At 46.8% G+C, this 27,560-nt stretch overlaps 2 protein-coding genes across 9 annotated transcripts in view; both read left to right on the top strand.

The window, feature by feature from the left end:
- Positions 1-869: 869 nt before the first annotated feature.
- LOC120386990 (histo-blood group ABO system transferase 2-like) overlaps positions 870-27,560 on the top strand; it is a 52,210-nt gene continuing 25,519 nt past the window's right edge. Inside the window, exon 1 of the mRNA XM_039507105.1 lies at positions 870-998. Within this exon, the coding sequence (XP_039363039.1) occupies positions 983-998 (16 nt within the window). The 5' untranslated portion in view covers positions 870-982. The remainder of the gene's footprint in view (positions 999-27,560) is intronic.
- LOC120386991 (histo-blood group ABO system transferase 1-like) lies at positions 875-21,240 on the top strand. Of its 8 annotated transcripts, none has more exons than XM_039507113.1 (8): positions 875-998; positions 7,386-7,479; positions 14,571-14,615; positions 15,900-15,935; positions 16,366-16,407; positions 17,309-17,344; positions 17,798-17,932; positions 20,483-21,240. In XM_039507113.1, the coding sequence occupies exons 1-8, from the start codon at positions 983-985 to the stop codon at positions 21,168-21,170; spliced, it is 1,092 nt and encodes a 363-aa protein (XP_039363047.1). In that variant the 5' UTR covers positions 875-982; the 3' UTR covers positions 21,171-21,240. The 8 variants fall into 8 exon arrangements, with proteins under 8 accessions (XP_039363047.1, XP_039363046.1, XP_039363048.1 ...); XM_039507112.1 differs by having other exon boundaries at positions 15,897-15,935; XM_039507119.1 differs by lacking the exon at positions 875-998 and adding an exon at positions 7,880-8,042 and having other exon boundaries at positions 15,897-15,935.

Genomic DNA, 27,560 nt, shown 5'->3' with positions numbered 1-27,560 from the left:
CGAACAAAGCCTCAAAGTGGCTCCCTGAGGCATATGACCAGGGGCGGCTCTAGACCCCAGCGCGCCAAGCAGGCGCGTGGGGCGGCCGTTTCCCGGGGGGCGGCATTTGGCTCCGGTGGAGCTCCCGCCGGCATGACTGCGGCAGGTCCGCTCGTCCCGGGCTCCGGTGGACCTGCCGCAGGAGCTCAACCGGAGCCACGGGAAGAGGGGACCCGCCGCGGGACCGGGGAAGGGCGGCGCAGCGCTCCGCGCTGCTTGGGGCAGCCCGATTTCTAGAGCCGCCCCTGCATATGACACCGTCATTTAAAATCAGACGGCAGATCCTGTCCTGGTTGTGCAAGTGCTTTGGCAGAAAGGAGTCATAAGATTCACACTCCAGCTGCATCTGTGCCAGATTCCTACTGAGGGCTTGAGGAAGCAGCAGGAGCTGGAGAGTAAACTGCCACCGCAGCTGCTGGCACGTAAGGGCCAAACGAAGCCTGCTGTGCAAACTAGGGCGTTTACCTAGGTCCCCAGGCAGCTAGCTCCTGGGGTGATGAATGCTGTGAGCAGCCGCAAGGCTCACCTAGCAGAGCAGTACGTCCTCGCTCCCAGCCTGTCCTGACGTGCTTTGCCTTCCACAATCAGGGTGGGTCTAGGCCACAGGTGTGGCGAAGTTTACTGTTACCTGAGCAGCTTCCTCCTTAGTGGGATTGCGTGAACCTGGTGCGAGTTTCCGAGAGCGAGGATTGCAGGACTGGCCTGAGTCAGAGCACACGGACTCTCCTAGGCTGGCTCCTGCTCGCAAACTGCCCACCTAATTCCTGTGCCAGCCATCGGTATCAACAGGGATATCAAACAAGAGGTTTGGGCTACCGTTGCCCTCTCTAGAGAGCCTGCAGCTCCCAGCTTCTTACGGCTGCTCCAGTCCACGGCTGTCACCACCAATCTCCGCAATTCCTTCTTCCTCATACTCATTCCTGGGGGAGCAATCGGGTGCGCGATGCACAAGGACCAAGGTACCTATAAATTTTCCTTTAAGATGTTTTATGAGCTGTGTCATGTCTAATCTTGTTCAGACTTTGAAAAAATACAGCAGGTGTGGGGTTTGGCGGCAGACCAGGTGTTTTAAATGTGAAGAAGGAACTTAAAAGTAGCAGATATTAAATACTTGAGACAAACTAACTATTAACTTAGATAAATCTGGATTAATTCCACTGGCTTGCGTAGATCTGATTTACGCTGGGGTAGTTGAGCTCAGAATTAGGCCCTTACTAGTTATCCAAGAACAATATTTGTGCCATTGTCTTGAAGAAACTGAATCAAATTTACATCTGTGTCTGGAAAAGAGGGAAGTCTTAGCCACACATTCATATTTTTTTATATTCTCCATTTTCTCTCTCTCTCATCTTTCTTCTCCACATATTCCCCTTGCTCTCAACCACTTTATTTATTTATCCACAGAGGAATGGGATCAACAAATACTTTTGAGATGTAGTTTATCTATGTATTGTAGACCAAGGGTTATTTTTTTCTCCTTATGGGCCAATTTTTTTCCCTTTACAGCAAAGCAATAACTGACGGAAGTAGAATGCAGCCCTACATGTTAACCTCAGTAAAGTCACACCAGTGTAATGAGGGAGAGAATTTGTTCCTCTGCATTTTACCTGCACACATTTATGTATATGTTAATATAGGACTCAATCCTGACCCACTAAAGACAATGGAAGTTCAGTCGATGCAGGATGGGGCCCCTACTTTTTGATCTATTTGGGGAATATGGAAGATTATCAATAAGAATATTATATAAAATACTGCACTGGCTTTCTATCAGATGTAAAAAGCACTTTTATTTTGCTCTCCCCATTGTCTGAGTTGGTCTGTATATTTACAAATAATTTTGGGGCAAAATCTAATACGCAAGTCCCAGGCTCTGAGCTAGATTTCAAGCTTTCTTTGCATTCATCTAGAACGTGGCAGAAATCCACCATTTGTGAATGTAATTATATGGCAGTGACAGTCTAAATCTCCAACTTGATTGTGCAATTCCTTGTAAGTAGCCCTGGTCAAGGCAGTGGAACTGCTTTCATTAGGACTACTTTCATGAGTAAGGGGTTCTAGACCTTCCATATCGCCCTTTCTTTCCTCTGTAGACTACAGATTTCATGACCCTTTCTTCAAGGAAATGTCAGAAACCAACAGGTTTTCCTGAAGCTGGGTTCCTTCTGGAGAAGAGCGTCTTATGAAAAAGAGCAATTTGTGTTTAAGAACTAGCCCCTACCACTAAAACGTTTCAATCTTTTGATAATGTATGTGATCCAAATCTGCATTGTCCAGAATCTTTTGTAAGACAGAATACTCTCTCCGTGTTTCTTTTAACCTCCTTTTGAAGGCTTAAATTACTATGGAGAATTTCATGGAGATAACCTTAGAATTGCCCTCAGGGATTGTTCCCTGAAATCACATGCTTTGCAGAAATTAAGTGGAGTGCTTGTAAGCCTTTTTTATTTTATTTTTTATCCCCAACTTTTTACTGTACAGTCCTAGCTCCAAATCCTGCAGTCATTAGTAGATGAGTGGGGTCTTGCACCTGCTAAACACCTCCCTTTGAAATTCAGTTTATATCAAGCAGGTTTCTTTCTTTAAAAGAACAGGGCGTTTTCCAGATGTATCTATAGTGTCAGACTGCGTGATCTGAATCGAGTTGCCTAAAAAGGTTGAGGAACTGGTAGCTGCTTCCGTTGTTGCTGAAAGAGCATTGGCCTATGGTTTATTTTGCCTTTTGGAGTACTCTGGGCATGTGGCAGTATTTACAGGGGACATATCAGGGACAGTTGTAGAGCTGCATATGATGTGACCTTAAACAGATTTTATTGCAAATTGGAGCTAGGGAAAGAAGGGGGTTTCCTAGCAGCGGTTCCCTTCTGTTGCAGCATTAGATCCACCGGCAGTGTTGGTGGATCCAGGCCTGTCCAATGAATGCTGCTCATTTAACCAGCTTGTATGGGTTGCTGGTGAGTGCTGAGCTCTATTAGCTTCTGAGGAGTCCCATTACCCATTGGCTTGGATGTGGTGTGTTAATTTCAAAGGAATAAAGGGGCCCAGAGAGCCAACGGTGTTAATACGACCCTGTCACTATAGAAACACTAAATTGTTGCACATGATTTGGGGTTTTTGAATAGAGACATTGGCCTCCTTAGCTCCATCACAACCAATGCCATTAAACATTGTTATCTTTTATTAAAGATACAGTAAAAAGTAAAATCAGTTGAAGCATTTAAAAAGTAATGTATGAATTAAAGCTTTAATTTAACCAATTTCCCTTCCTCTCTTTCCCATTAGCTGTAGCTGGGGTTTTTATAAGGAAAACCTTCTCTTTGATAGTCTTTTATATGATGATATTAATAATCGTAATAACTGTCATTTTTGGAGAAAAGAGCAAAAGTTAGTTCAGAGGGCCTGGAGCTGCTGGTATTGTTAACGTTTGATCTAGTTTCTTTAAACCCAAAATAAGACAAACAAAAGGGAAGAGAAAAAAATAGCAAAAATAGAAAATGCAGCTTCTGTCTCCAGCATTGGCTTACTTGCAGCCTCACGGCCAGAACAACACTGGCATAGGTCACGATTTTATTAGCTGCTCTGAGATCTGTCAGAGTTGCATCGTTGGCTGTTTAAGTCATTGCTTGTTAGCTGCCTCTCTGGTCAAAGGCTCACAGTATTGTTGCAAAAAAATGCAGTCTTGGCAGGCTCAGCTACACATTTATTAAACAAAAGCAAAGAGAGAGGCAGGAAAAAGAAGAAATAAGGTGTGGAAGGAAAAGGACACAGGCGGGAGAGGTCATAGCAGGAACCCACGTCTCTCATTCCAGGTGGTGGTCAGGATTTATCTGAAGCTGGTGGAGGTGGGGGATGTCATATGGTTCCCTCTTTCTGGCCCAGTCTGGTCAGGACATCTCGCAGAATCAGGAGGATAAAGGCTCAGCAGTGTCACGGTGGAACCAGGGCCCCCAGGAAGTAGTGGGGGTGGCAGCCATGATGGTGAAGCTTGTTCCTTTCACTCCAGCTGTCCTTGGGGTTTTATATGGTTCATTAGTTCCCGGTTCCTTCTTCCTTGTTTACCAGTCATGGTCTTAACACAGCCCTTGGCTGGCACTGGACCTTTCGGTTTGGACTAATTCAGTCTGACTCCCAGTTTTCTATCCACATTCATTGCTATTGATGATTGTGACATTTTATGAATTTTCACTCACTTTCCAACAGCTGAGCTCACAAGTGGAGCAGGCCCCATTTCTTACATTATCCCTCTTTTATGAACCAATTCTGCTTCACATCAGACACTGCTTAATAAAACAGACAGAACTGCTGTAATCTGCTCTCTAAATGTTTAGAAACATGCCAGCTCTTATTACTCCTTTGGCTGTATGTCCAGAATGGTTTTTTTTTGTGTCCCTTCGTTTGTTTTAAAAGGGACAAAGGGGAACCATCTTTTCCTCTTTTTATTTACCCCTTCTGGTATTTTTACCAAAGTATGTTGCGGTCTTTTAAAAAGAAGCAACAACACGATTGGGGGGATGATTATTTTTGCATTCATGAACCATTTACCAACACCCAGTGGTGAGCTGGAGCAGGTTCCCACAGGTTCCCAAGAACCGGTTGCTAAAATTAGACCTCCATGGAGAGCCGGTTGTTAAAGGGCCAGGGGGTGGGCAAAGAACTCCGGTTCGTGGGCCGGACCATCCTGTTGCTCCCAGGATTCCCAGCTGGGGAGGCTGAGGCTCCCCTGTCCCCTCTCCCGCTTCCCCCCAGCTGCAGCGGGGCCAGCCGCCAGCACCAGCTGGGCAGCTCAGCTGAGCTCTGGAGTCGTCCCGCTGCCGCTTTTTGAATGGCCCAGCAAGGGGTGTGTGTGGGGGGGTGCTGCTGCAAGCTCCAGGGCTGGCCAGAGGGGAGGAGGCAAGTGGGGCAATTGGCCCAGGCCCTGCAGGGGTCCCCAGCCCCACGAGGATCTCTCCCCTGGCCCCTCCCCCATTCCCCCCCCTTAAATCAGAACTTTTTATAGGGAACCGGTTGTTAAGATTTTGGCAGCTCATCACTGCCAACACCCGAAAGTGGGGGAAAAGTACACAGGCATTTTTGTCCAGGGACAGACTTTGCCTGACCTGTTTTACCACCAGCTTTTGGGAGGATGTGGCCATTGTGACCTTGTAGCTTATCACGGAGAGGTGACCCCACAACACTAGCACTGTGCTGTTGCACATGCGAAACACAACAAGGCACAATAACATCTACAACAAAACAATCACAAAAATTACAAGAAGTTTGGTGCTGACAACAGCCCTTACTTCAGGTGGATTGACTCTTAATTCAGTCACAGCTGTGAATCAAGCAGGCATTCTGTTAACAAGGAATAACCCATGATGACATTTTAGCAAAAATTTGCTTTAGCAGCCTAACCAACAATTTAAAATACTTCATTTTTACAACTTTTGTTTTTTCTTTAAAATGCCTTTACATAAAACCAAAGTTATTATCAATTACAAAAACTACAAACCTCAAGAAAAAGAAACAAAACAAAATATTTGTTAAAAGGTTCAAGTAAAATCTTAAAACAATTGTTAAGCATTATTTTTTTTCTAAACATGAGTGATAATAATTGGCTTTGCATCATTAGCAGAAACAAGCTTAATATGTTCAAAGATTTTAAAGAAAATATTTGTTTTTTTAAAAAACAAGTTTGAAAACTGTTTGTTTGCTAAGCTAACCAGCTATGAGGATGTATGTCCACCTAGACTCTTGGGTGACCCACCTAATAACATTAATTTTATCACTGTACAACCCTAAAGAGTTGAACATGATTCAGAGTTTTGAGTACAGAGACCTCAGTCTGCTTAGTCCTGTGGCAACAACCAAATTGCAACATTTTATAACCTTTTATTAAGACAAGAAGGAAAACAACTGAAACATTTAAAGTAAAGTATTAAGCTTGCTCCTACCAATCCACTTGTCTGCACCCTGACACCATGATTCCCCTCCAAAGCCTCTCTGAGAACTCCAAAAGGGAGCAGCAGGTAGAACAGCCTATTGCCTCGTTATTTTGTCCATCTATTAGACCTAATTTCCAACAGATCATTTGGTCCATTAGTTTTCCAGTTCCACTCTCTTTTGTCTTCCAGTCATGATCTTAACCATCCTTTTTGTCTAGACTAATTCACTCTATTTTTAACATTTGTTCACTTTTAAAAGCAATTTTATGTAATGGGCTTAGTTGGATTTTTGTTATCTGTTATATTTGTTAGAGTTGCCCAACACAACAGCCACTTTCATGACCACTCAGAATAATCAGCCACTTGGCTGGCTAGTTCTTCGCATTTCTAATGATCTGTGGCCTGTGCGTTCTGTACTTCCTTATGCATAAGACCCTAGAGGAGGTGAAGACGATCTTACAGCTAATCATTGAATTGGGAGTCTGGGTTTTGTTCCCAACTGTGTCAAAGATTTGCTGCATGAACTTGGGCAAGTATCTTCCGTTACAAGAGTTGTATATAAAAATAGAATCTGTGAAATGTGTATATATTGGTGTGTGTAGGGGTAGATCCTGCACCACTGAAGTCAATGGTAGATTTGCCATTCATGTTAATGAGTGAAGGATCAAGCCTATAGCGAGTGTATATATACATTCCATGTGAGAATGTGAGAATAGTAGAAATTGGTGTATTGTTCATAAGTCTGTAGGATTAATGAAGTTATTATTATGTTTATCCAACTGCTTAATCCAAAGGAGAATTCTCCCTAGTGGCAGTACAGCGCCCATGACAACTGGAGGAGTTCTGATTCCATTCAGTTAAGGGCAGTGGCAACACACACACTAACCAGTCCATTACAATACCTACCCATTTCATGGGGCTATTGTGAGGTTTATATTGTGGGTGTCTGGAAGGAGTCTGGAATTAGCGATGTGTGAACCAATTTTTTCCCCTCCATGGGTTTTATCCAGGTTTTATCCATGTGTTTTATCCAGGAGTGCTTGAAACTTCACTGCAGCAGTGTACAGAGAACTTCACTGCAGCAGCTTCTCCAAAAAAACAGGATCCTGCCACTTAACCCAAAGGAGAATTCTCCCTAGTGGCAGTATAGCGCCCATGACAACTGGAGGAGTTCTGATTTCCATTCAGTTAAAGGCAGTGGCAACACACACACTAACCACTACATGGGGCTATTGTGAGGTTTATACTGTGGGTGTCTGGAAGGAGTCTGGAATTAGCGATGTGTGAACCAATTTCCCCCCCCCAACGGTTGTAACCAGGTTTTTAGCCTTGCCACACAGCGTGGCAAAAGGAACTGGATTGGCAGATAATTGATACTGCTTTGATCTACGTGTACCAATCTCTTGCACATCTCCATTATTCCAGGGAAAACAGGAGGGGTCAAAGGCTATTTTCCAAAGCGCCATCTTCATGTCCTGGGTTGCACCACGCTGCTGTGCTTCAGCTTTGGCTACATTTGGTAAGTGGATAGTTTTGCGAAGCAAGAGTCTCCGTCACTCCACTCCTAAGGTGGTTATTGTTACAAAAGACTTTACCCAAATACGTATGAACCTTTAGAAATGCACATCTGTGGTGCAAATCTAGCTACTTACAGGTGCAACAGATTCCCGCAGCTTTGTGTTAGTCTAGCTGGGGGGAAAAATGAGGGAGGGAACAGACTCTTCTGTCACATCTGTGCAGTCCTAGTGACATCAGTGCGGCTGCCACAGCATGACTAAAAGTGCCGTTTAGCTCAAAGTGTATAAATCATTAATTTTTAAAACCATTGCATAACTTCCTGTGCTTATTTTATAACAGCATAGCACATTTGCTATTTTAAAAACACAGTGACTCAGATAGTAGCTTTCCCACTGTTCCAGAACGTTCTTTAGGTTAGTCTCATGCCAAGAACTGAGCTCCTGCCCCAGACTTTCACTGCAACAGATACCAAGAGGGAAGGGTACTGCTCAGTGAGAGCAATCCTCCTGCACCTGGGATGTGAAAGCAGCAGCTTTCCAGCCAGGCTCTGGCTGCTGAACACATGTAAGTTGAAGACGTGTAGATTCTTTGACAGGGTGACTGTTCTTGTGGATAGGGGTGAAGCTGAAGAAATGATATCTCTTTATTTTAGTGATGCTTTTGATGAAGTCCCACATGACATTCTCATAAGCAAAATAGGGAAATGTGGTCTAGATTAAACTGTTATAAAATGGATGCAAAGCTGATTAACAGACTGTACTCAAAGAGCAGATCTCAATGGTTCTCTGTCAAACTGGGAGGGCATATCTAGTGGGATCCTGCAGCAGTCTGTCCTGGGTCCAGTACTATTCAGTATTTTTATTAATGACTTGGATAATGAAGTAGAGAGCATACTTATAAAATTAATGGATGACACCAAGCTGGGAGGGGTTACTGGTCTGAAATCAACAAAATGAAATTCAGTAAAGACATGGGGAAAATACTACACTTAGCAAGGAAAAATCAAATACCCAACTACAAATGGGGAATAACTGGCTAGGGTGGTAGTATTGCTGAAAAGCATCTGGAGGTTATAGTGGATCACAAATTGAGTATAAGTCAATAATGTGATTTTCCATGTTGGTTCCAGGATATGAGAGAGACAAGGTAGATGGGGCAATATCTTTTATTGAACCAATTTCCATTGGTGGAAGAAACAAGCTTTCGAGTTTCCCAGAGCTCTTCTTCAGGTGGAGAAAGTAACCAGAGTATCTGGGCTAAATTGGGACAGATTGTTACACATAAGGGAGATGTGTGTGTCATATGCTGTGGGAGACCACCTAAAAGGAACAGAGGGGTAGCTGTGTTAGGGTACGTCTACACTACAAGACTATTTCGAATCTACTTAACTCGAATTTGTGGAATCAACCTTATGAAGTCGAATTTGTGTATCCACACTAAATACACTAATTCGACTGTCTGAGTCCACAGTAACGGGGCCAGCGTCGACTTTGGAAGCGGTGCACTGTGGGAAGCTATCCCACAGTTCCCGCAGTCCCCGCTGCCCATTGGAATGCTGGGTAGAGCCCCCAATGCCTGCTGGGGGAAAAAATTTGTCGAGGGTGGTTTTGGGTAACTGTCATCATTCAACCGTCACTCCCGCCCTCTCTCCTTGAAAGCGCCGGCGGGAAATCTGTTCGCGCCCTTCTCTGGTCGGTTACAGCTCGGACGCCACAGCACTGCGAGCATGGAGCCCGCTGCGATCATCGCAGCACTTATGGCCGTTGTCAACTCCTCGCACCTTATCGTCCACCTCTTCCACAGTCAGCTGCTGAGAAATCGGGCGAGGAGGCTCCGTCAGCGCGGTGAGGACAGGAAGTCACAGAGTGGCGCAGACCTCTCACAAAGCAGGGTACGCCGCGCAGTGGAGATCATGGTGGCAATGGGTCAAGTTCATGGTGTGGAACGGCGATTCTGGGCCCGGGAAACAAGCACGGACTGGTGGGACCGCATAGTGCTGCAGGTCTGGGATGAATCACAGTGGCTGCGAAACTTCAGGATGCGTAAGGGCACTTTCCTTGAACTCTGTGACTTGCTGTCCCCTGCCCTGAAGCGCCAGGACACCCGGATGCGAGCAGCCCTGACTGTGCAGAAGCGAGTGGCCATAGCCCTCTGGAAACTTGCAACGCCAGACAGCTACCAGTCAGTAGCGAACCACTTTGGCGTGGGCAAATCTACCGTAGGGCTTGCTGTGATTCAAGTAGCCCACGCAATCGTTGAGCAACTGCTCTCAAAGGTAGTGACTCTAGGAAACGTCCAGGTCGTCAGAGATGGCTTCACCACGATGGGATTCCCAAACTGCGGTGGGGCTATAGATGGGACTCACATCCCTATCCTGGGACCAGCCCACCAGGCCAGCCATTACATTAACCGAAAGGGCTACTTTTCTATGGTGCTGCAAGCACTGGTGGACCATAGGGGACGTTTTACCAACATCTACGTCGGGTGGCCGGGCAAGGTTCATGACGCGCGTGTGTTCAGGAACTCTGGTCTGTTTAAATGCCTCCAGGCAGGTATTTTCTTCCCGGACCACAAAATAACGGTTGGGGATGTGCAGATGCCTACAGTGATCCTCGGGGACCCAGCCTACCCGCTAATGCCCTGGCTCATGAAGCCCTATACAGGCGCCTTGGACAGTGAGAAGGAACTATTCAACTACCGGCTGAGCAAGTGCAGAATGGTGGTGGAGTGTGCTTTCGGATGTCTCAAGGGGAGGTGGCGGAGCTTACTGACTCGCTCGGACCTCAGCGAAAAAAATATCCCCGTTGTTATTGCTGCTTGCTGTGTGCTCCACAATCTCTGTGAGAGCAAGGGGGAGATCTTTATGGCGGGATGGGAGGTTGAGGCAAATCGCCTGGCTGCTGATTACGCTCAGCCAGACAGCTGTGCCGATAGAAGATCCCAGCGGGAAGCGCTGTGCATCCGGGAGGCTTTGAAAGCTAGGTTCCTCGGAGAGCAGGGTAACCTATGACTGTCCACTTGATTTACAGAGAAGCTGAACCTGAGCCTGTTTCAGTGACTGTTGACTTCGATCTGCGGTTACATACCCCGTTCTCCAGGTTTCCCCCCTTCCAACACACGTTTTAAAATAAATTTAATGGAACACTGATTATTAACAAAGTTTTCTTTAATTATGAATTCCTGTTCTAGAATTGAAACATGGACGCAGACTGTGGTGGGTACGGTGTGCACTGATGTACAGACCGCTTCTACACTAGAGGAATGACAGGCTCCTGCTCCTACAGCGGTCTCTGGGGGAGGACGGTTGCAGGTGGGTGTGCAGGAAGGGGTGGGTTTGCAGGAAGGGGTGAGGGGTGCCGTCTTTGGGACGGAGTTTGGATGCAGGCTCTGGGCTGGGGGTTGGGGCGTAGGAAGGGGTGAGAGGTGTGTGGGAAGGGTGAGTATGTGTCCGTGGATGAGGGCTCTTGCTGGGGCTCAGGGCATCGGAGAGGCTCGTGGCTAGGGTGGAAGGGCATGGTAAGGGCAGCCTGCCTTGCCATTTGTGGATGGCAGGCGCTAGGACCCTGGGGCAGCATACACCTCACAGACTGACCCGGGGCAGCATACACCTCACAGACTGACCCTGGTGCCTAGTGACTGCAGTCTGTGTGTGTCCTGCTGTTGATCCTGCCCCCAAGTCTGTACCCTGGTAATGGAGGCTGTCCTATGCAATTAAAAAACCCCTCCCCCTTCACACAAAGTCTTCTGACAAGGAAAACGTGACGGAAACAGTGAATAACAACAAACTACTCTTAATACTCAACTACACAGTGGGGGGATGAAACTTGGATTTGGGACTGGGTGATCCAGGAAGGGAAGCACTTCTCAAAATTTATGGCATGAGAGCTGTTGGTACATGAGCGCTCTGCTGGGGTGGAGTGACAGTTTTCACGGCCCCTAGCGCCCCTCCTTCTTGTGATTTTGGGTGGGGGGGGGACAGAACTTTGTGGCGGGGGAGGGCGGTTGCAGATACAGTTCAGGGGGGCTCTCTGCTCCTGCCTGCGGTCCTGCAGAACATCTACAAGGCGCCGGAGTGTGTCCGTTTGCTCCCTCATTAGCCCAAGCAGCGTTTGAGTCGCCTGCTGGTCTTCCTGCCGCCACCTGTCCTCCCGTTCGCTGTGTGAGTGCTGGTGCTGACATAGGGTCTCCCTCCACTGTCTCTGCTCAGCCGCCTCGGCTCTGGAGCAGGCCATCAGTTCTGAGAACATCTCGTCCCTAGTCTTTTTCTTTCGCCGCCTAATCTGCGCCAGCCTCTGTGAGGGGGATGCCGGGGCAGTTCGTGAAAGAGCCGCAGCTGTGTGATGGGAAAAAGGAAGTGATTTCCTTGAAAAGATACATGTTTGCAAACACTGAACACAGTCTACTCAGTTTCTGTGAACAAGACCATACAGGGCACCTAGTCTCACGAGCTCTCAGGACAAGTTCGAGATTTCGGAATACGCTTTCAGTGGCTGCGGTCTTGCACCAGAGATCGGACAAGCGGGGCGGTACAGCTGAATCCGTGTAGCAGCCAGGCCTGGTAAGCACTACACTATAGGCTGCTTAACAGTTAATGGATAGCTGTGCCCTCCCGCTGAAGGCAATCTGGAAAGCATAAAGTCTGACCCTGTTCCAGCCCCTCGCGGCTGTGCCCGGGAAAGATCACTGTATGCTTTTCCTCTGCGGCCTCCAACACGTGGCTGTTAAACGAAGGTCATTGCTATGCAAAGTAAAAGTCAAGCATTCACAATAGTAACAGTACACTAATTGCCCTAGTTAGATGCAGCAGTCGCCGAACGAGATTACCCTGAGGCGGGTCACTCGGAGAGAGAGAGAGAGGATGCTGCGAGAATCCCTGCACAGACCAGGACAGTATGCTGCCATGCTGGTCGAGGCAATGATTCTGCTGTACGTTAGGATGGCCTGGCGCGGAAGAGTGTGCTTCCACGGAGCACCAAATAAGGCACCTCTCCCCAGGAACCTCCTGCGGAGACTTTTCGAGCTCCTCTACGAGAGCTTCGTGGAAGTGTCCCAGGAGGATTTCTGTTCCATCCCTATATGTGTGGACCTTCTTTTTATATAGTTTTATAGGGAAAACTTTTTATATAGTTTAGTTTTTATTCCTGTTTTTTAAAAAATAAATGTTTCCATGTTTATAGCACTTACCGACTGATCCTTCCCCTGATTCTGAGTCCGGGTTAACGGCCGGGGAGGGTTGGTAGGGGATCTCTGTGAGGGTGATGAAGAGATCCTGGCTGTCGGGGAAAGCGGTATTGTAAGCGCTGTCGCCTGCGTCGTCCTCCACAAACCCTTCCTCATCTTCCCCATCGGCGAACATCGCCAAGGAACTGCCCGTCGACACTATGCCATCCTCAGAGTCCATGGTCACTGGTGGGGCAGTGGTGGCAGACCCACCTAGAATGGCATGCAGTGCCTCGTAGAAGTGGCATGTCTGGGGCTGGGCTCCGGAGCGTCCGTTTGCTGCTCTGACTTTTTGGTAGCCTTGTCTCAGGTCCTTGATTTTCACGTGGCAATGCGTTGTATCCCGGCTGTATCCTCTGAGTGCCATGGCTTTGGAGACCTTCTTGTAGGTCTTTGCATTCCGTTTGTTGGAGCGCAGCTCTGAAAGCACAGACTCATCGCCCCACACAGCGATCAGATCCAGGACTTCCCGGTCTGTCCATGCTGGGGACCTCTTTCTATTCTGGGATTGCATGGACTCCTCTGCTGGAGAGCTCTGCATCGTTGCAGGTGCTGCTGAGCTTGCCCCGATGTCCAACCAGGACATCAGATTCAAAGTGCCCAGACAGGAAAAGGAATTCAAATTTTCCGGGGTCGTTTCCTGTGTGGCTGGTCAGAGAATCCAAGCTTGGACTGCTGTCCAGAGCGTCAACAGAGTGGTGCACTGTGGGATAGCTCCTGGAGCTACTAAGTTTGATTTGCATCCACACATAGCCATGTCGAATTTAGCGCTACTCCCCTCGTCGGGGTGGAGTACCGAGTTCGAACTAAAGAGCCCTCTAGGTCGAATTAAACGGCTTCCTGGTGTGGACGGTTGAGCGGTTAATTCAAATAAATCGAATTTAGCAGCGTTAAAAGTCCTAGTGTAGACCAGGCCTTAGTCTGGATCTGTAAAAGCAGCAAAGAGTCCTGTGTCACTTTATAGACTAACAGACGTATTGGAGCATGAGCTTTCGTGGGTGAATACCCTTGCATCCAACAAAGTGGGTATTCACTCACGAAAGCTCATGCTCCAATACGTCTGTTAGTCTATAAGGTGCCACAGGACTCTTTGCTGCTTTCACCTAAAAGGAAGTGAGCAATTGAGGGGTAGCTGGCAGTACAGTGTGTTACAAATTGTTATAATGAGCCATAAAGCCAGAGTCCATGGTTTTCAGCATCTAGCAGAGTTATGAATGTAAGTTCCCAAACTTGTCTAACTGATTTTTTCAGATTGGGTGCTGAACAGAAAAAAGAAAGAGTTGGTTTTGAACTGCCAAAAAAAAAAGTTTTGGGTCAGACAAAATGTTTCTTTTATGTTCAGTTTCAGGTTGTTTGGGGGTGTTTTTCATTTTTTTTAAAATAAAAATGAGCTAAATTTAAAAACAAAGGAGCATTTGAAATAGAAGTTGAAGCGTTCTCATGTAACATTCATACAGACAGAAATACTGTTGAGTGTAAGGTCTTCACAAGCTTGGTTAGTAAAGCAGTACATCTGTTTTACCATATAACTCTCTTTTCAATTATCTTTTAGTTTGGCATTGCAGTGGTGATTTAATCTGTAAGCTCCTTGATGCAGAGACCATAAGAGATCACTGAGTGCACTCTCAGTGCATGACAGATAATAATAGGAAACTGCTTTGCTTCACCTACCACAGTGTTCTAGCAACCTTTGCATTTTCTCCTTTGTTTAGCTGGTTTGGTTTGGATCTATTGTGAGGATAAACCGCTGGGTTTGGTTGGTTGTTGTGTGGTTTGTGTCTTTAAAGATGCCTAAACATTGGACTAGATGATTTTTAGTGTAAAGTTTTTATGTTACTTAGATGTTTTACATGACATTTGGATTTATTGCAGGTCTGTGTCCAGTGGTACCTCAAGCAAGGTTTCCGACACAACGAGGTAACTATTCCCTGTTGGATTTGCCCAGATTTTGTGAGCATCTGAGGTCTCTCAGTTAGAGCTCTGGAAATCAGTTCCATGTTGCTGAGATTCCTGACTACTTCTATTTAGTTTTGACTTGAGGTTTGCTACCAAATTTCAAATGAAAACTCAGTTGAAACTAGCAGTGGCTCCTCAGAGGCGGGTGGAGGGGGAGAGCACTGCTCCAGTGCTCACCTTCTTCTGAATTAGATACATTAAGGGACCAGGTCCCCAGCTGGTATAAGTCAGGGTACTCCACTGAAGCTATCTGAGCATTTCTCCTAGGATACAAATAGATGTATCTCCATATATTTATCTCATAGAGCTGGAAGGGACCTTGGAAGGTCATGGAGTCCAGACCCCTGCCTTTATTAGCAGGACCAAGTACTGATTTTTGCCCTAGATCCCTAAGTGGCCCCCTCAAGGATTGAACTCACAACCCTGGGTTTAGCAGGCCAGTGCTCAAACCACTGAGCTATCCCTCTCCCCATCTTTATGCATTTCTGTAAACTGGCTCTGAAAGGCCCTTTCATATGTTCACGTCATCTACCAACCTCCTGATGACACCAGCAGGCACAAATAAACAGCTGAGTCTCACCTGTTGTCTGATCTTGACACAAAATCACAAACTGGCCGCCATGTCAGTAAGAACTGGGCAAAGCAAAGTGAGCCTTGATTACCTGATCTGAGCTTGCAATGGAATACAGAAGCGGGTGAGAGTTGCACAGTTTGGGGTTTAGTTATGGATGTTCTATGCAGACCTATTCCCCCATTTTCTCTCTCATCTGCATTGAATCTATGGCACTATTTGGGCTGGCATCCAAAGGTGTAATTAATTGTTTCTGAAAACACTGCCTGCCTTTCCTTCTCCAATGAGGGATGGCTTGTTTATGGGCCATCTTTAAAAGCCTCATTTCCTCCTGCCTGCCAGTCCTGTCTGTGTGTCCCTCTCTCCCCCTCAGCCTCTCACTCACTCATGGTCTCCCAGCATCTCTTATGCCTCTCAGCCTTCAAACAGTTCTTACCACTCAAAAAGGCAATGAAATGAAAAGAGTTAGAGCTCAATTAAGAAGCAGCTATTCAATAGGTGTGCACCCACCCTTTATATAAACTAATTTGTATGGCACCATATAGCCTATGCATTGAATGAGCCAGGGGTCCTGTGGAAAAAATCTAATAGTATGTGATCATATAATTAAAGACTGCTGTGTTTAAAAAAAAAAAACAAAACACTAAATGTGATATGTTTTGTTTCTGTAGCAGTAATACCCAGGACTTTCACAACATAAAGCAACCAAGGTGGGACCTTTTGTTAATTCCACTTACTGTCTGTTCCATGATCACTAACTTGATGAACACTAACTTGAGCAGCCTTTACTCATGTGATAATTCCCATTTACTTCAGTGGGACTGCTTGTGTGAATAATGAGTATTCATGTATCGGTTTGCAGGTCTGTCTTCCTTGGACTTGTATTACTTTAAAACCAGTTGTGCTCTAACAATGTTGTACTTTTGGTAAACTAAACTGCCAATGGGTTCTTTCTATTAAAAAACAAACATGATATATGATCCCAATGACATTCAAGATGCAAAAATATTAAGACAGAACTTTTTCTTGAATATTTAGATGCTGGGAAACATGAATTAATTCAATGATTTCTTGGACTAGTTACTTTCTATTGAACGCTGTCTTTTTGTAAGCCAAACTTCCATTGTTCTTTCTCTATAGCAACCATATCCTGGAAGATTTACTACAAATTGAATTACCAAGGTAGAACTTTGTTAGATTCTTTTAAGTGTTTCAGCTGCTTTCAAAAGAGCTCTGGTGTTCCTGAAGGATGATTCATAGATTCTAGGGCTGAAAGGGACCTCGAGAGGTCATCGAGTCCAGTCCCCTGCCCTCATGGCAGGACCAAATACTGTCTAGACCATCCCTGATAGACATTTATCTAACCTACTCTTAAATATCTCCAGAGATGGAGATTCCATAACCTCCCTAGGCAATCTATGATAATCTATGCTTGTGGAACTCCAGTACTCTGTCTTAGCATTGCATTTGTGTATTATGAATCAATACAGGATAATGACACTGAGATTTAGACAAGCTCAGATGTTACCTGTCTTTGAAAGCTCTCAGCAGTGATCTCATGGATTCCCCTCCTCTCTAAGGATGTTCACATTGCTTGGGTTACACCAGTCTGCATCTCAATTCTGATCTCCAGGAAACTCTACTATTCAAGTTCTGACCCCACACACTGCTCTGTCAATGTTCCACATTCCCTACTCCTATCCTGCGTGCTCACACCACTTTGCTAATGCACCTCATTCCTGACTTTTTAATGTCTCCCTCTGAGCCTCTCATGAGCATAGATTGTCAATCAAGCCACACTGCATAGAGGTTTTGTGGTGTGAACCAATATTAGGGACTAGAGAGAGACCACTAAACTTAGGTTCATATGTGACCTGAACCAGGATTTAAACTCAAGTCACCAGAGGTACAGTAAAGCTAAAACCCTTTCCTTTGGCGTTCTGAGTATGGGTCACTGAGTTCTCAATGGAGCTGATTGGTGGGACTCTTTTACTTGTCTGCAAACTCGACAAGGATTTTTTAAAGGGCTATGGAAATCTTTCCTTAACTTGAAATCATTTTTGTTTTCCTACTTTTCTTTTAGAATGATTTACACAAAGCCACAGATTCTAAAGCCACCGTAAGTAAAACTAAAAATAAGCGTTTTGTTACATCCAAAATATAACTAAAGTTAAGAAACTAAAATCTGACCAAGAAACTTGCTTAAGGATTTGAACTTGTCTTGCTCTGTGTTAACTTAGGCATACAAAATCTCAGAAACGCTTGGGTCTTTGTACAAAGTACAAGCCTGAATGTTTTGTTCCGTTACAAACCTCAGATATGCTGGGTAGATGTTCGTGCAGTGCAAACATTAATTAGTTGATATATCTCAATAACCTGCTACATTAAATAGCCTTACTGCACCAAGTCTTGTGACTTCAAAGAGTTGTATATTTCTTTACAACTGTTAGTTATCTATTTTTGAACTTTAACACATGGCTTTGGTAGTGTCTTTCTATACGTAGGGAAGGCAACTGCCTCCGTATTTCTTACGTCTATGGTGTGATTCTAAAGAAAACTTCCTCTTCCACAGGAGATGTGACGTCCTTATGATGACTCCATGGTTTGCTCCAATAGTTTGGGAAGGGACCTATAACTCCGAGATCCTGAATGAGCAGTTCCGACAAAGGAATGTCACTGTTGGACTGACAGTGTTTGCTATCAAAAAGTGAGTATGGCTTAATTACAGAACTATAGGTTAGGTACGAAAGGTGATGTATAACCAACAAGGAGTTGGGGGAAACTTATTTTTTGTGTAGTGATGGTGTATCCCTTATTCACCTCACCCTCCCAAGCAGGAGTTTTGTTGGAAGATTGCTGATTGACTTAAAACACATTTCAGTGTCGTTAGTTATGTAGCCAGTTATGCAAGCACAGATTAAGGAACTATTTAATAACATTATTGTTTTCCAAAGGCTGGGCATGATACAACGAAATCCTTGTTAGTCATGGAGCATAGGTTCAGCCAGTGGTTATAAGCGCTATTGCCTGCCAACAGAATTTTTTTGCCAAATGTATTGCTGAAGATCAAAAGGACATCAGATCAAGGTATAATAAAATATCCTGGTTATTTTTCAATTATGATCCTGTTAAGAATGGACAAGTAGGTTTTTGTACCTGTGCTGATAAATATTTATACCAATTTTGCAAGGCTGATTTGGCCACCAGTGAGATGAAGCAACTTTTCAATGTTGTACATCAATGAGACACACCAGTTTAGGAGAGGAAGCAAAGAACACCAGATCCATTTTGAAAATATAGGGCCAATTTGAGAAGATGAGATGAAAGAACTGAAGTTTCATCTTGTCCAGGATACTGGGTAGGATACTCCTACACTTGTGAAAAGTTTAATGGGATTGCTAATGATTACATGGAACCGGGACTTTGAAAGACAAAACCCCAAGCAACATAACACCCCCCCTAACATTATATTGGCACAATGGTTTGTAACTGCCCCAGAATCAATATGAATTAGTGTCTTCCCAATAATATCTCGGGGATAAGGAGCATATTTATACCCTTCTTTTGGAGAGGGGGGTTGCTAAAGGATTCCTGAGGCACCTTCATGTTTTCTTGTTCTGAGAAATGGGCTTAATTAAAAATGGTTAGTTTTGAATCAGAAATCAATATCTTCAAGCAAGGCTAAATATGTTGCAGAAGGGTCTCCTGGCCCATCAAACTGCATGTGGCCAGTACCTGCATTGGAAATGTCTGTGAATGAAAAATTACCATCTTCACTCTATGCTGTATATCAATTTGTTTGGCTGCCCTTTCTCCAGTAAAGACAAAGATCAGGAGGACGTTTCTCATTCACTAGTACTGGGTTCTAAAGGGGCTAGGCATATACACAACAAATGAGGTTGATGTTAATTTCTTACAGTGTGCAACTCTCCTGTTGATCCCTCCCATAGTGAAATGAAGGGGGCTTGGATATTTGCCATGAAACCTTGTAAATTCCCCCTTACTCCTGTTGGGTTTGAGCTGAATTCTGTAAGGTGGTAGTGCCTCAACTGGCCCCTTCACTCTTGATATCTTGGCTCATAGCTGGCTATGTGAGGGGCAGCTCTTATAACACATTACACCTGCTGGTTATTTGCAGGTCAGCTGAAATAGCAGGTAACGAGGCAGAACACCTTTGAAATGCAGCTGTACCTGGGCCACGCAGGCAAGTCATTTTGCTGGGATGGTACATGAAGCTGGAATGTGAGCATGACAGAACTCTCATTTTCACTGCAAGGCTGGCTAAGTGGCAATATAGGCCCAATCCTGAGAGGTGCTGCTTGCCCTTATCTCTCACTGAAGTTAATGGAGTTAAAGATATTCAGCATCTCTCAGGAGATGAGCCATACCTTGCTTTGAAAGTCCCTAGAGCCACAGGTTCAAATTCAGGCAGGGTACAGGTCAGCTCTTCATCCTTCCCAGGTAGACTCCCTTCCTGGCTGTTTGGGAGGGACAGAGTTGCATGGTGTCTATGGTTCATTTCTCAGCACTTCCACGTGTGTTCATGGGCAGAGCACTCGTGTGGTCACCGCAGTACCTAAGACCTCACTTGCTCCTGCAGCATGGATTCCATGAGAGTCGCATGCAATACCCTGAACAGCTAAATGTGGCTCAAGAGATGAAGGTTGATGATCGTCAGTATTTGGAAGGAAATAGTCCTAACCAGGAAACTAGCAATAAATATTTAAAAAAACATTGTTTCTGACTAAAACAGATTCTTTTATTGTTCATGAGCACTATCAATTCCTGCTTGCAACAAAACCCCTTAGGTGGAGTCACAATTATTTGTTACTTCTGAATAGGAATCTTATATTAACTGGCTATTTTCATAGGGGAGAAAAACAGACATTTACACAGCTTTGATCATCAAAGATGCTTTACAAACTGTATAGGAATTGGTTCATCTTCCCCTCCATTAATAACGACAAAAGCTCAAATCCTAGATCCCTCTTGTGAGTCCAACTATGTCATCAGCCTCCTTCAGTCCTTTCACTGCCTCTTGTCTTTTTCCACACTAAGTTCAGAATCCTCATCCTCAATGCTTTACAAGTCTGCCCCTTCTTACACCTCCACCATTTCCCCCACCTACTCCCTGTTCTGCACACCCGATGGGTCTCCCTGATCCCGTCACTTTGTTGCTCTCTGTGTCCCCTTCTTCCAGTCTTCTACCACAGTGCCTTTTATTTCTAATAGAGAATTTCTCTTTTTTTTTTTCTAGGTATGTAGTCTTCCTCAAGACGTTTTTAGAAACTGCAGAGACGTACTTTATGGTTGGACATAGGGTGAACTATTACATTTTCACAGACAGACCAGAAGAAGTTCCTAAAGTTGCGCTCAAAGAAGGAAGGAACATAGTGGTTCTCCAAGTCCAAAACTACCCTAGGTGGCAAGAAATCTCTATGCGACGAATGGAAATGCTCAGCTACTTCTCTCAGCAGCGGTTCATTAATGAGGTCAGCTACCTTGTGTGTGTTGATGTAGACATGAAGTTTAATGACCAAGTTGGAGTGGAGATCCTGAGCGACTTGTTTGGCACACTACACCCAGGTTTCTACGCTGCAGAGCGTCGGTCTTTTTCCTATGAACGTCGACCTGCTTCTCAAGCTTATGTGCCCAGCGATGAGGGTGACTTCTACTATATGGCATCCATTTTTGGAGGAACAGTAATGGAGGTTTACAAGCTGACCAAGCAATGCCATGAAGCCATCATGGTGGACAAAGCCAATGGAATTGAGGCAATCTGGCAAGAAGAGAGTCACTTAAACAAGTATTTTCTTTACCACAAACCAACCAAAATACTTTCTCCAGAATACATGTGGGACGACAATCTAGGTAGGCCAGAGATCCTTAAGAAAAGAAGGTTTCTTGCTGTACGAAAGAATCATGCTGCAATCAGAAATAAATGAAGGTAATCTCAGTTTGCACTAAGCCCAGTCAAACATAACTGATATTGTAGGTTTCCTTGGTTGATGAAAATATACAAACAATTGGTAAAGCTCCATAACTTTTTATGACATTGCCAGTATTTCTGGATATGGGAATGGTTTGCAAGATGTTGCTCTCTATATGTTTTATGGAAATATGCTAATGAGTGTGAATATAATGTAATTGGAATATGCTTCATGCAAAAGGTCTCTTGTAAGGTATCATTACAAAGCTTATAATCTACTGCAGGGGTCGGCAACCTTTCACAAGTGCTGTGCCGAGTCTTCATTTATTCACTCTAATTTAAGGTTTCGCGTGCTGGTAATACATTTTAATATTTTTTAGAAGGTCTCTCTCTATAAGTCTATATATTATATAACTAAACTAGTGTTGTATTGTAAAATAAACAAGGTTTTCAAAATGTTTAAGCAGCTTCATTTAAAATTAAATTAAAATGTTGATCTTATGCCGCCGGCCAGCTCAGCCCACTGCTGGTCCGGGGTTCTGTTCACCTAGGCTGGCAGTGGACTGAGCGGGGCCTGCGGCCGGGACCCCAGACCGGCAGTGGGCTGAGCGGCTCAGCTCACTGCCGCTCAGGGGTTCCTTCCGCTGGCTCCTGCCAGCCAGCATCCTGACTGCCGAATCCACTCAGCACGCTGCCAGTCTGGGATCCGGGCCCTGCCCACATACAGTGGGTACCCACCTTCTCCCTGGTTCTGGCCCATTCTCTTCCTCTCTCTGCACTGAGCACAGGGCTGGGGGTGAAGGGTCTGGCCAGGAGCTAGAATGAGGGAGGGGGCTCAGGGTTGGGGCAGGAGGTTTGGGTGTGGGGCACTTACCTGGGCATCTCCCATTTGATGTGAGGGGTGCAGGTGGGAATGTGGGGGTGGGGGTGCAGGAGCTCCCATTTGGTGGTCGTGGTGAGGGTGGGGATGTGGGGGGTGCATTGGGTGTGGGAGGCTGGGGATGTGGGGGGGTGCAGGTGTCATGGCAGAGGGGGGGCTGGGTATGTGTGGGGGTGCCAGAGTCAGGGCTGAGGCCGTGGGGGTGTGTGAAGAAGTCAAGCAGACGTTTGGGTGTGTATGAGGGAGGTGCAGGGCACAGGGCAGGAGTCTGAGGTGTGTGCAGGGCTCAGGGCAGAGGGTGTGGTGTGTGTATAGGGGGGGTCAGGGCTCAGGGGAGAGGGCTGGGTGACTGCCCCCCTCAGAACCCGCAACCCCCTCGCTCCTTGTCCCCTGATTACCCCCTCCTGGGACCCCTGCCCTTATCTAAGCCTCCCTGCTCCTTGTCCCCTGACTGCCCCCCTAGGACCGTACCCCTGACTGCCCCAACCCTTATCCACACTCCCACCCCCAGACAGACTCCTGGGACTCCCATGCCCATTCAACCACTCCCCGCCCCCTGACAGGACCTCCAGAACTCCCGACCCATCCAACCCTCCCTCTGCTCCCTGCCTGCTGCAACCCCTCTCCACACCCCTGCCTCCTGACAGCCCCCCCCCCCGAACTTCTGACTCATCCAACCCCCCCAGGTCCTTGCCCCCGACCACTCCCTGGGGGGGCAGTTACCACCCTAACTGCCCCCCCAGGACCCTTCTTGCTCCCTGCCCCCTGACCCCTATCCAGCCCCTGCCTCCCAACAAACCCCAGAACTCCCATGCCTCATCCACTCCCCCCCCGCTCCCTGACTTCCCCACTCCAGAGACTCCCACCCCTAGGCACACACCCTCCGGGATCCCACCCCGTATCCAACCCACCCTGCTCCCTGTCCCTGACTGCCCCCACCCCTTATCCAACCCCCAACCCCAGACCCCTTATCTTGAGGCTCCAAGCAGAGCCAGATACACTACCCCACGGGAGCACACAGCCCCGCCCCTCAGAACGCTGCGCACGCGGCGGCAGGGCTCCGAGTGAGCGGGGAGCGTCATTTCCTCCCCGCGGAGCCAAACGCTGCCCCACGGGAGCACGCAGCCCCGGCCCCCAGAGCTCTGCGCGCACGGCGGCAGGGATCCGGGTAAGCGGGGAGCGTCTTTCCTGCCCCGCGGGAGCACGCAGCTCTGACCCCCCAGAGCATAGGCGGCAGGTTTGTATAATTTTTGGTGGTGCCCAAAGTGGTGGTGCCCGCCCCCCCGCTCCCGCCCTGTAAGCCGATATAAAATAAAGCTACAACGCGTCGGCACCACAAGATTACAAGGGTCCATTAAAAGTGGAAAGTCAGAAGCAGCACTTGCCTGCTTCAATATACAGTATTATATTTTGTTGCACCTGTTGTGACAAAGTGGGAATGTTCTTAATGTTTTCTCTGAATCCTGTGTGGGTGCCTCAGTTTCCCCTGCAAGGTGCCAACTGAAGGTGTTGGGGAGAAAGAGATCAGGTGGCCTCCTTGTCCAGAAGAGACACAAAGGCTAGAAGAGGGAGTGTTAGTTTGGAGCTGGCTGGGGAAATGGGGAGAGGCCCAGAACTTGGGTCTAGGCTCCCCAACCTCCAAGATGGACCTGACTGAGGGGTCCTGTTTTCTGTACCTACAAGCTCTGTTTTAGACTGTGATCTTGTGGTCTAATAAACCTTCTGTTTTACCGGCTGGCTGAGAGTCACGTTTGACTGCAGAGTTGGAGTGCAGGGACCTCTGGTTGCCCCAGGACCTGCCTGGGCAGACTCGCTGCGGAAAGCGCACAGTTTGGAAGGGCTGAATGCTCCGAGGTCAGACCCAGGAAGGTGTAAGCTTCTTGCCCTGGAGACAGTCTGCTCAGAGAGAGGAGGCTCCCCCAGAGTCCTGACTGGCTTTGTATGGAGTAGTTCCAAAGCATCCCAGCATCCCCTTCCACACCATGCGCTTCCCAGAAGTCTGCACAGGCACTGACACTCCCTCCTCCGGCCTTTGTCTCTTTTCCAAGCATTAGGAGGCCACCTGATCTCTCTGTTCTCCAACACCTTCAGTTGGCACCTTGCAGGAGAGCGGCCCAGGCCATCAGTTGCCCAGAGACAGGGTTTCGGCCATTCTCTGTGCAGACAGCATCACACTGGCCCTCTAGGGCTCTACAACAATCACACACCCTTATCCCACCATCTAGATCCTTGAGAAATGCATAGGGGAAACTGAGGCACCCACACAGTATTCAGAGAAAACATTAAGCACATTCCCACTTCGTCACACCTGTATACGACCAGTTACATACTTTGAAGGGTGTAAAATAATCAAGTATTGTGCTAAACACAATGATACTCCAAACTGACCACCAAATTTCAGTTGCATGTTTTTCCCCTCAGGTGAGGGTTCTGGGGTGGGGCTGGGGATGAGGGGTTCACAGTGCAGGAGGGTGCTGGGGGTGCAGGCTTTGGGATGGGGCAGGGCTGAGGATGAGGAACTTGGGGTGCAGACAGGCTGCCCCAGGGCTAGGGCCAGAGAGGACTCCCCACCACCACCACCACCACCATTGGCAGCAGCAAGCTCCAGGGGAGGGACCCCTCCTCCCCTCCCTGCCCCCCACGGCACACTCACTCTGCACCACAGTCACTGCACATGCTCCTAGGGCCCCTCTCAGGTCCAGAAAGCTCACTCCCCTCCCCTATGATGGGTACTGGGGGGGGGGGTTTTGCCATCACAGGTGGCCTTCTGTGTTGCTGCCCCTCACCATAACTTCACTGTGGATGGGGGTGGGACTGCCGATTGCCCAGCATGGGGCAGAAGTGGGATCTGCAGGGTGATAGCTATGGGGGTGGGGGGTGCAGGGTGTCACAAAATTCACCCAAGCCCCAGCTGCTCAGGTCTAGGAAGCCTCCCTCTCCCATCCCTCCTGTGGCGGGTGGGTTAGTGGGAGCTGGGGGAGAGGGCATTGCCTTCACATATGGCTTCCTTCCTCCCCTGTGCAGCCTGCTGCGCCTCACTGGGGGTAGGGGATGGGGCTTCCCCATCCCCAGCGTGGGGCAGGAGTGGGGGGGCTGCAGGGTGATGGCTGTGGTGGGACAGGGAGGGCAAGTTGTCACAAAAAAAAAAAACCCAAGCCCCAGCTGCTCAGGTAGGTCTATAACCCCCTCCCCCATCTGCCCTGTGGTGGGTGGGTGCTGGAGGGGAGGGGCACTGCCTTCACATATGGCTTCCTGCCTCCCTGACCCCTGCTGCAGCCTGCTGCCCCTCACCATAGCTTCACTGGGGGAAGGCGGTAGGGGATGAACCCAGAGTAAGTGATTAATACCTAGGGGAGCAAACAGCTGTACATATCTCTCTATCTATCCGTGTTACAGAGACTGGACAATTTATGAGTTTACCCTGTATAAGCTTTATACAGAGTAAAATGGATTAGTTTGGATTCCATTGGGAGCTGGGTGTCTGGGTGCTGGAGATAGGTGACTTGCTGAGCAGTTTTTGGTTAAAGTCTGCAGCTTTGGGGGTGTGAACCAGACCTGGGTCTGTGTTGCAGCAGGCTAGTGTGTCTGGCTCAACAAGGCAGGGTTCTGGAGTCCCAAGTTGGCATGGAAAATGGGTTCAGAGGTAATTCCAGCACATCAGGTGACAGTCCCAAGGGGGTCTCTGTGACCAAACCCGTCACAGTTACCATAATGATAGTTTGCTGTTTCCAACAATTTCCTTGCCAAAAATACATTGGTATTTCTCTGGAATAGAGCTGTACCAGCACTAGGTTGTTGGGGAAATATAGAGACTTGTAGATTCAGATGCTTATTCAAACCTCTCTTGGCTGGACATCTGATGCAAAGAAGCTTTCATGAGACTTCTAGTGCTTCCTGGTTTTATTTGGGTCAGAACTGATGTGGAAACGTAAGAGAGATTTTGGTATTTCTATTTGTTACCAGAGCCAAAATCTCTGTGTGGCTATGTGTTTAAAAAAAAGAAAATTAACTGGATTTTTTGCTCTTCTAAAAAAATTCTCTGGTTCAATTTGATTTTTCTGGGTGGGTTGGGCTGCCCCCAATCTGTAGGATACTTGAAATGCGTCTCAATATTCAGCTGCTTCCAATCCTGTGGTGCTTGCCACCTTGCAAAATACACTTGAAAATGAAATCATCTTGTGTCTCAACTCTTTATCTGGATCCATCATTTCAATCTCAGCTGGCCCAGAATGATATCAAATCTTTAGGTTTTCATCTAATTTCTAATGAAGAAAGCTCAGGGTTATCAGATCTATTTTCAATTAATTTTCTCCCCTGAAGGACACAGAACTATGTTTAAAAGACCTTAGCTTCTCAGGGAGAGATGGCTGGAGAAGTATCACAATGTAAAGCAACTCCATCTGCTATTGGCAGAGCTCCTAATACCTCATAAATCTTTGGGCCCTCAAAAGACAGACGTTGCCTCTATGCACCAAAGACTGCATAACAAATGTCAGGAAAAGAGACCAGATGAGGATGTAATGAGTCTCACCTGGAGAACAATATGTGTTGGAATAAGATGACTGGTAGAGCCCTCTTCTGCACCAAATTCTTTTTCCACTTACGTTCCATCAGTTGTCTTGGGTTTTTAAATAGAATCACAGAATATCAGGGTTGGAAGGGACCTCAGGAGGTCATCTAGTCCAACCCCCTGCTCAAAGCAGGACCAATTCCCAACTAAATCATCCCAGACAGGGCTTTGGCAAGCCTGACGTTAAAAACCTCTAAGGAAGGAGATTCCACCACCTCCATAGGTAACCCATTCCAGTGCTTCACCATCCTCCTAGTGAAAAAGGTTTTCCTAATATCCAACCTAAACCTCCCCCCCACTGCAACTTGAGACCATTACTCCTTGTTCTGTCATCAGGTACCACTAAGAACAGTCTAGATCCATCCTCTTTGGAACCCCCTTTCAGGTAGTTGAAAGCAGCTATCAAATCCCCCCTCATTCTTCTCTGCTGCAGACTAAACAATCCCAGTTCCCTCAGCCTCTCCTCATAAGTCATGTGCTCCAGCCCCCTAATCATTTTTGTTGCCCTCCGCTGGACTCTTTCCAATTTTTCCACATCCTTCTTGTAGTGTGGGGCCCAAAACTGGACACACTACTCCAGATGAGGCCTCACCAATGTCGAATAGAGGGGAACGATCACGTCCCTTGATCTGCTGGCAATGCCCCTACTTATACAGCCCAAAATGCCATTAGCCTTCTTGGCAACAAGGACACACTGCTGACTCATATCCAGCAATAGCACCTATCACCATGCTATCTATGCAATTGGATTTGCAGGTTGTAACTGAGAGAGAATTTTTTCCTCAATCTCACTTGTAGAAGGGAATTGAAGTGGCTTGAACAGAAATGTTGGAAGATTTTCTCCCTCACAATTCCATTGATTTCCCTGTAGTGGGTGTTCTAATTGAAATGGAAGATCAATTAAGGAAGAGGCAAAAACAAGACTTTCCCAGTTCTGCTCCCATTTAAGTCAATAC

This window comes from Mauremys reevesii, linkage group 19, assembly GCF_016161935.1.
Source record: "Mauremys reevesii isolate NIE-2019 linkage group 19, ASM1616193v1, whole genome shotgun sequence".
Classification (NCBI taxonomy): Eukaryota; Metazoa; Chordata; order Testudines; family Geoemydidae; genus Mauremys; species Mauremys reevesii.
This window is presented reverse-complemented; position numbering and strand designations above follow the sequence as displayed.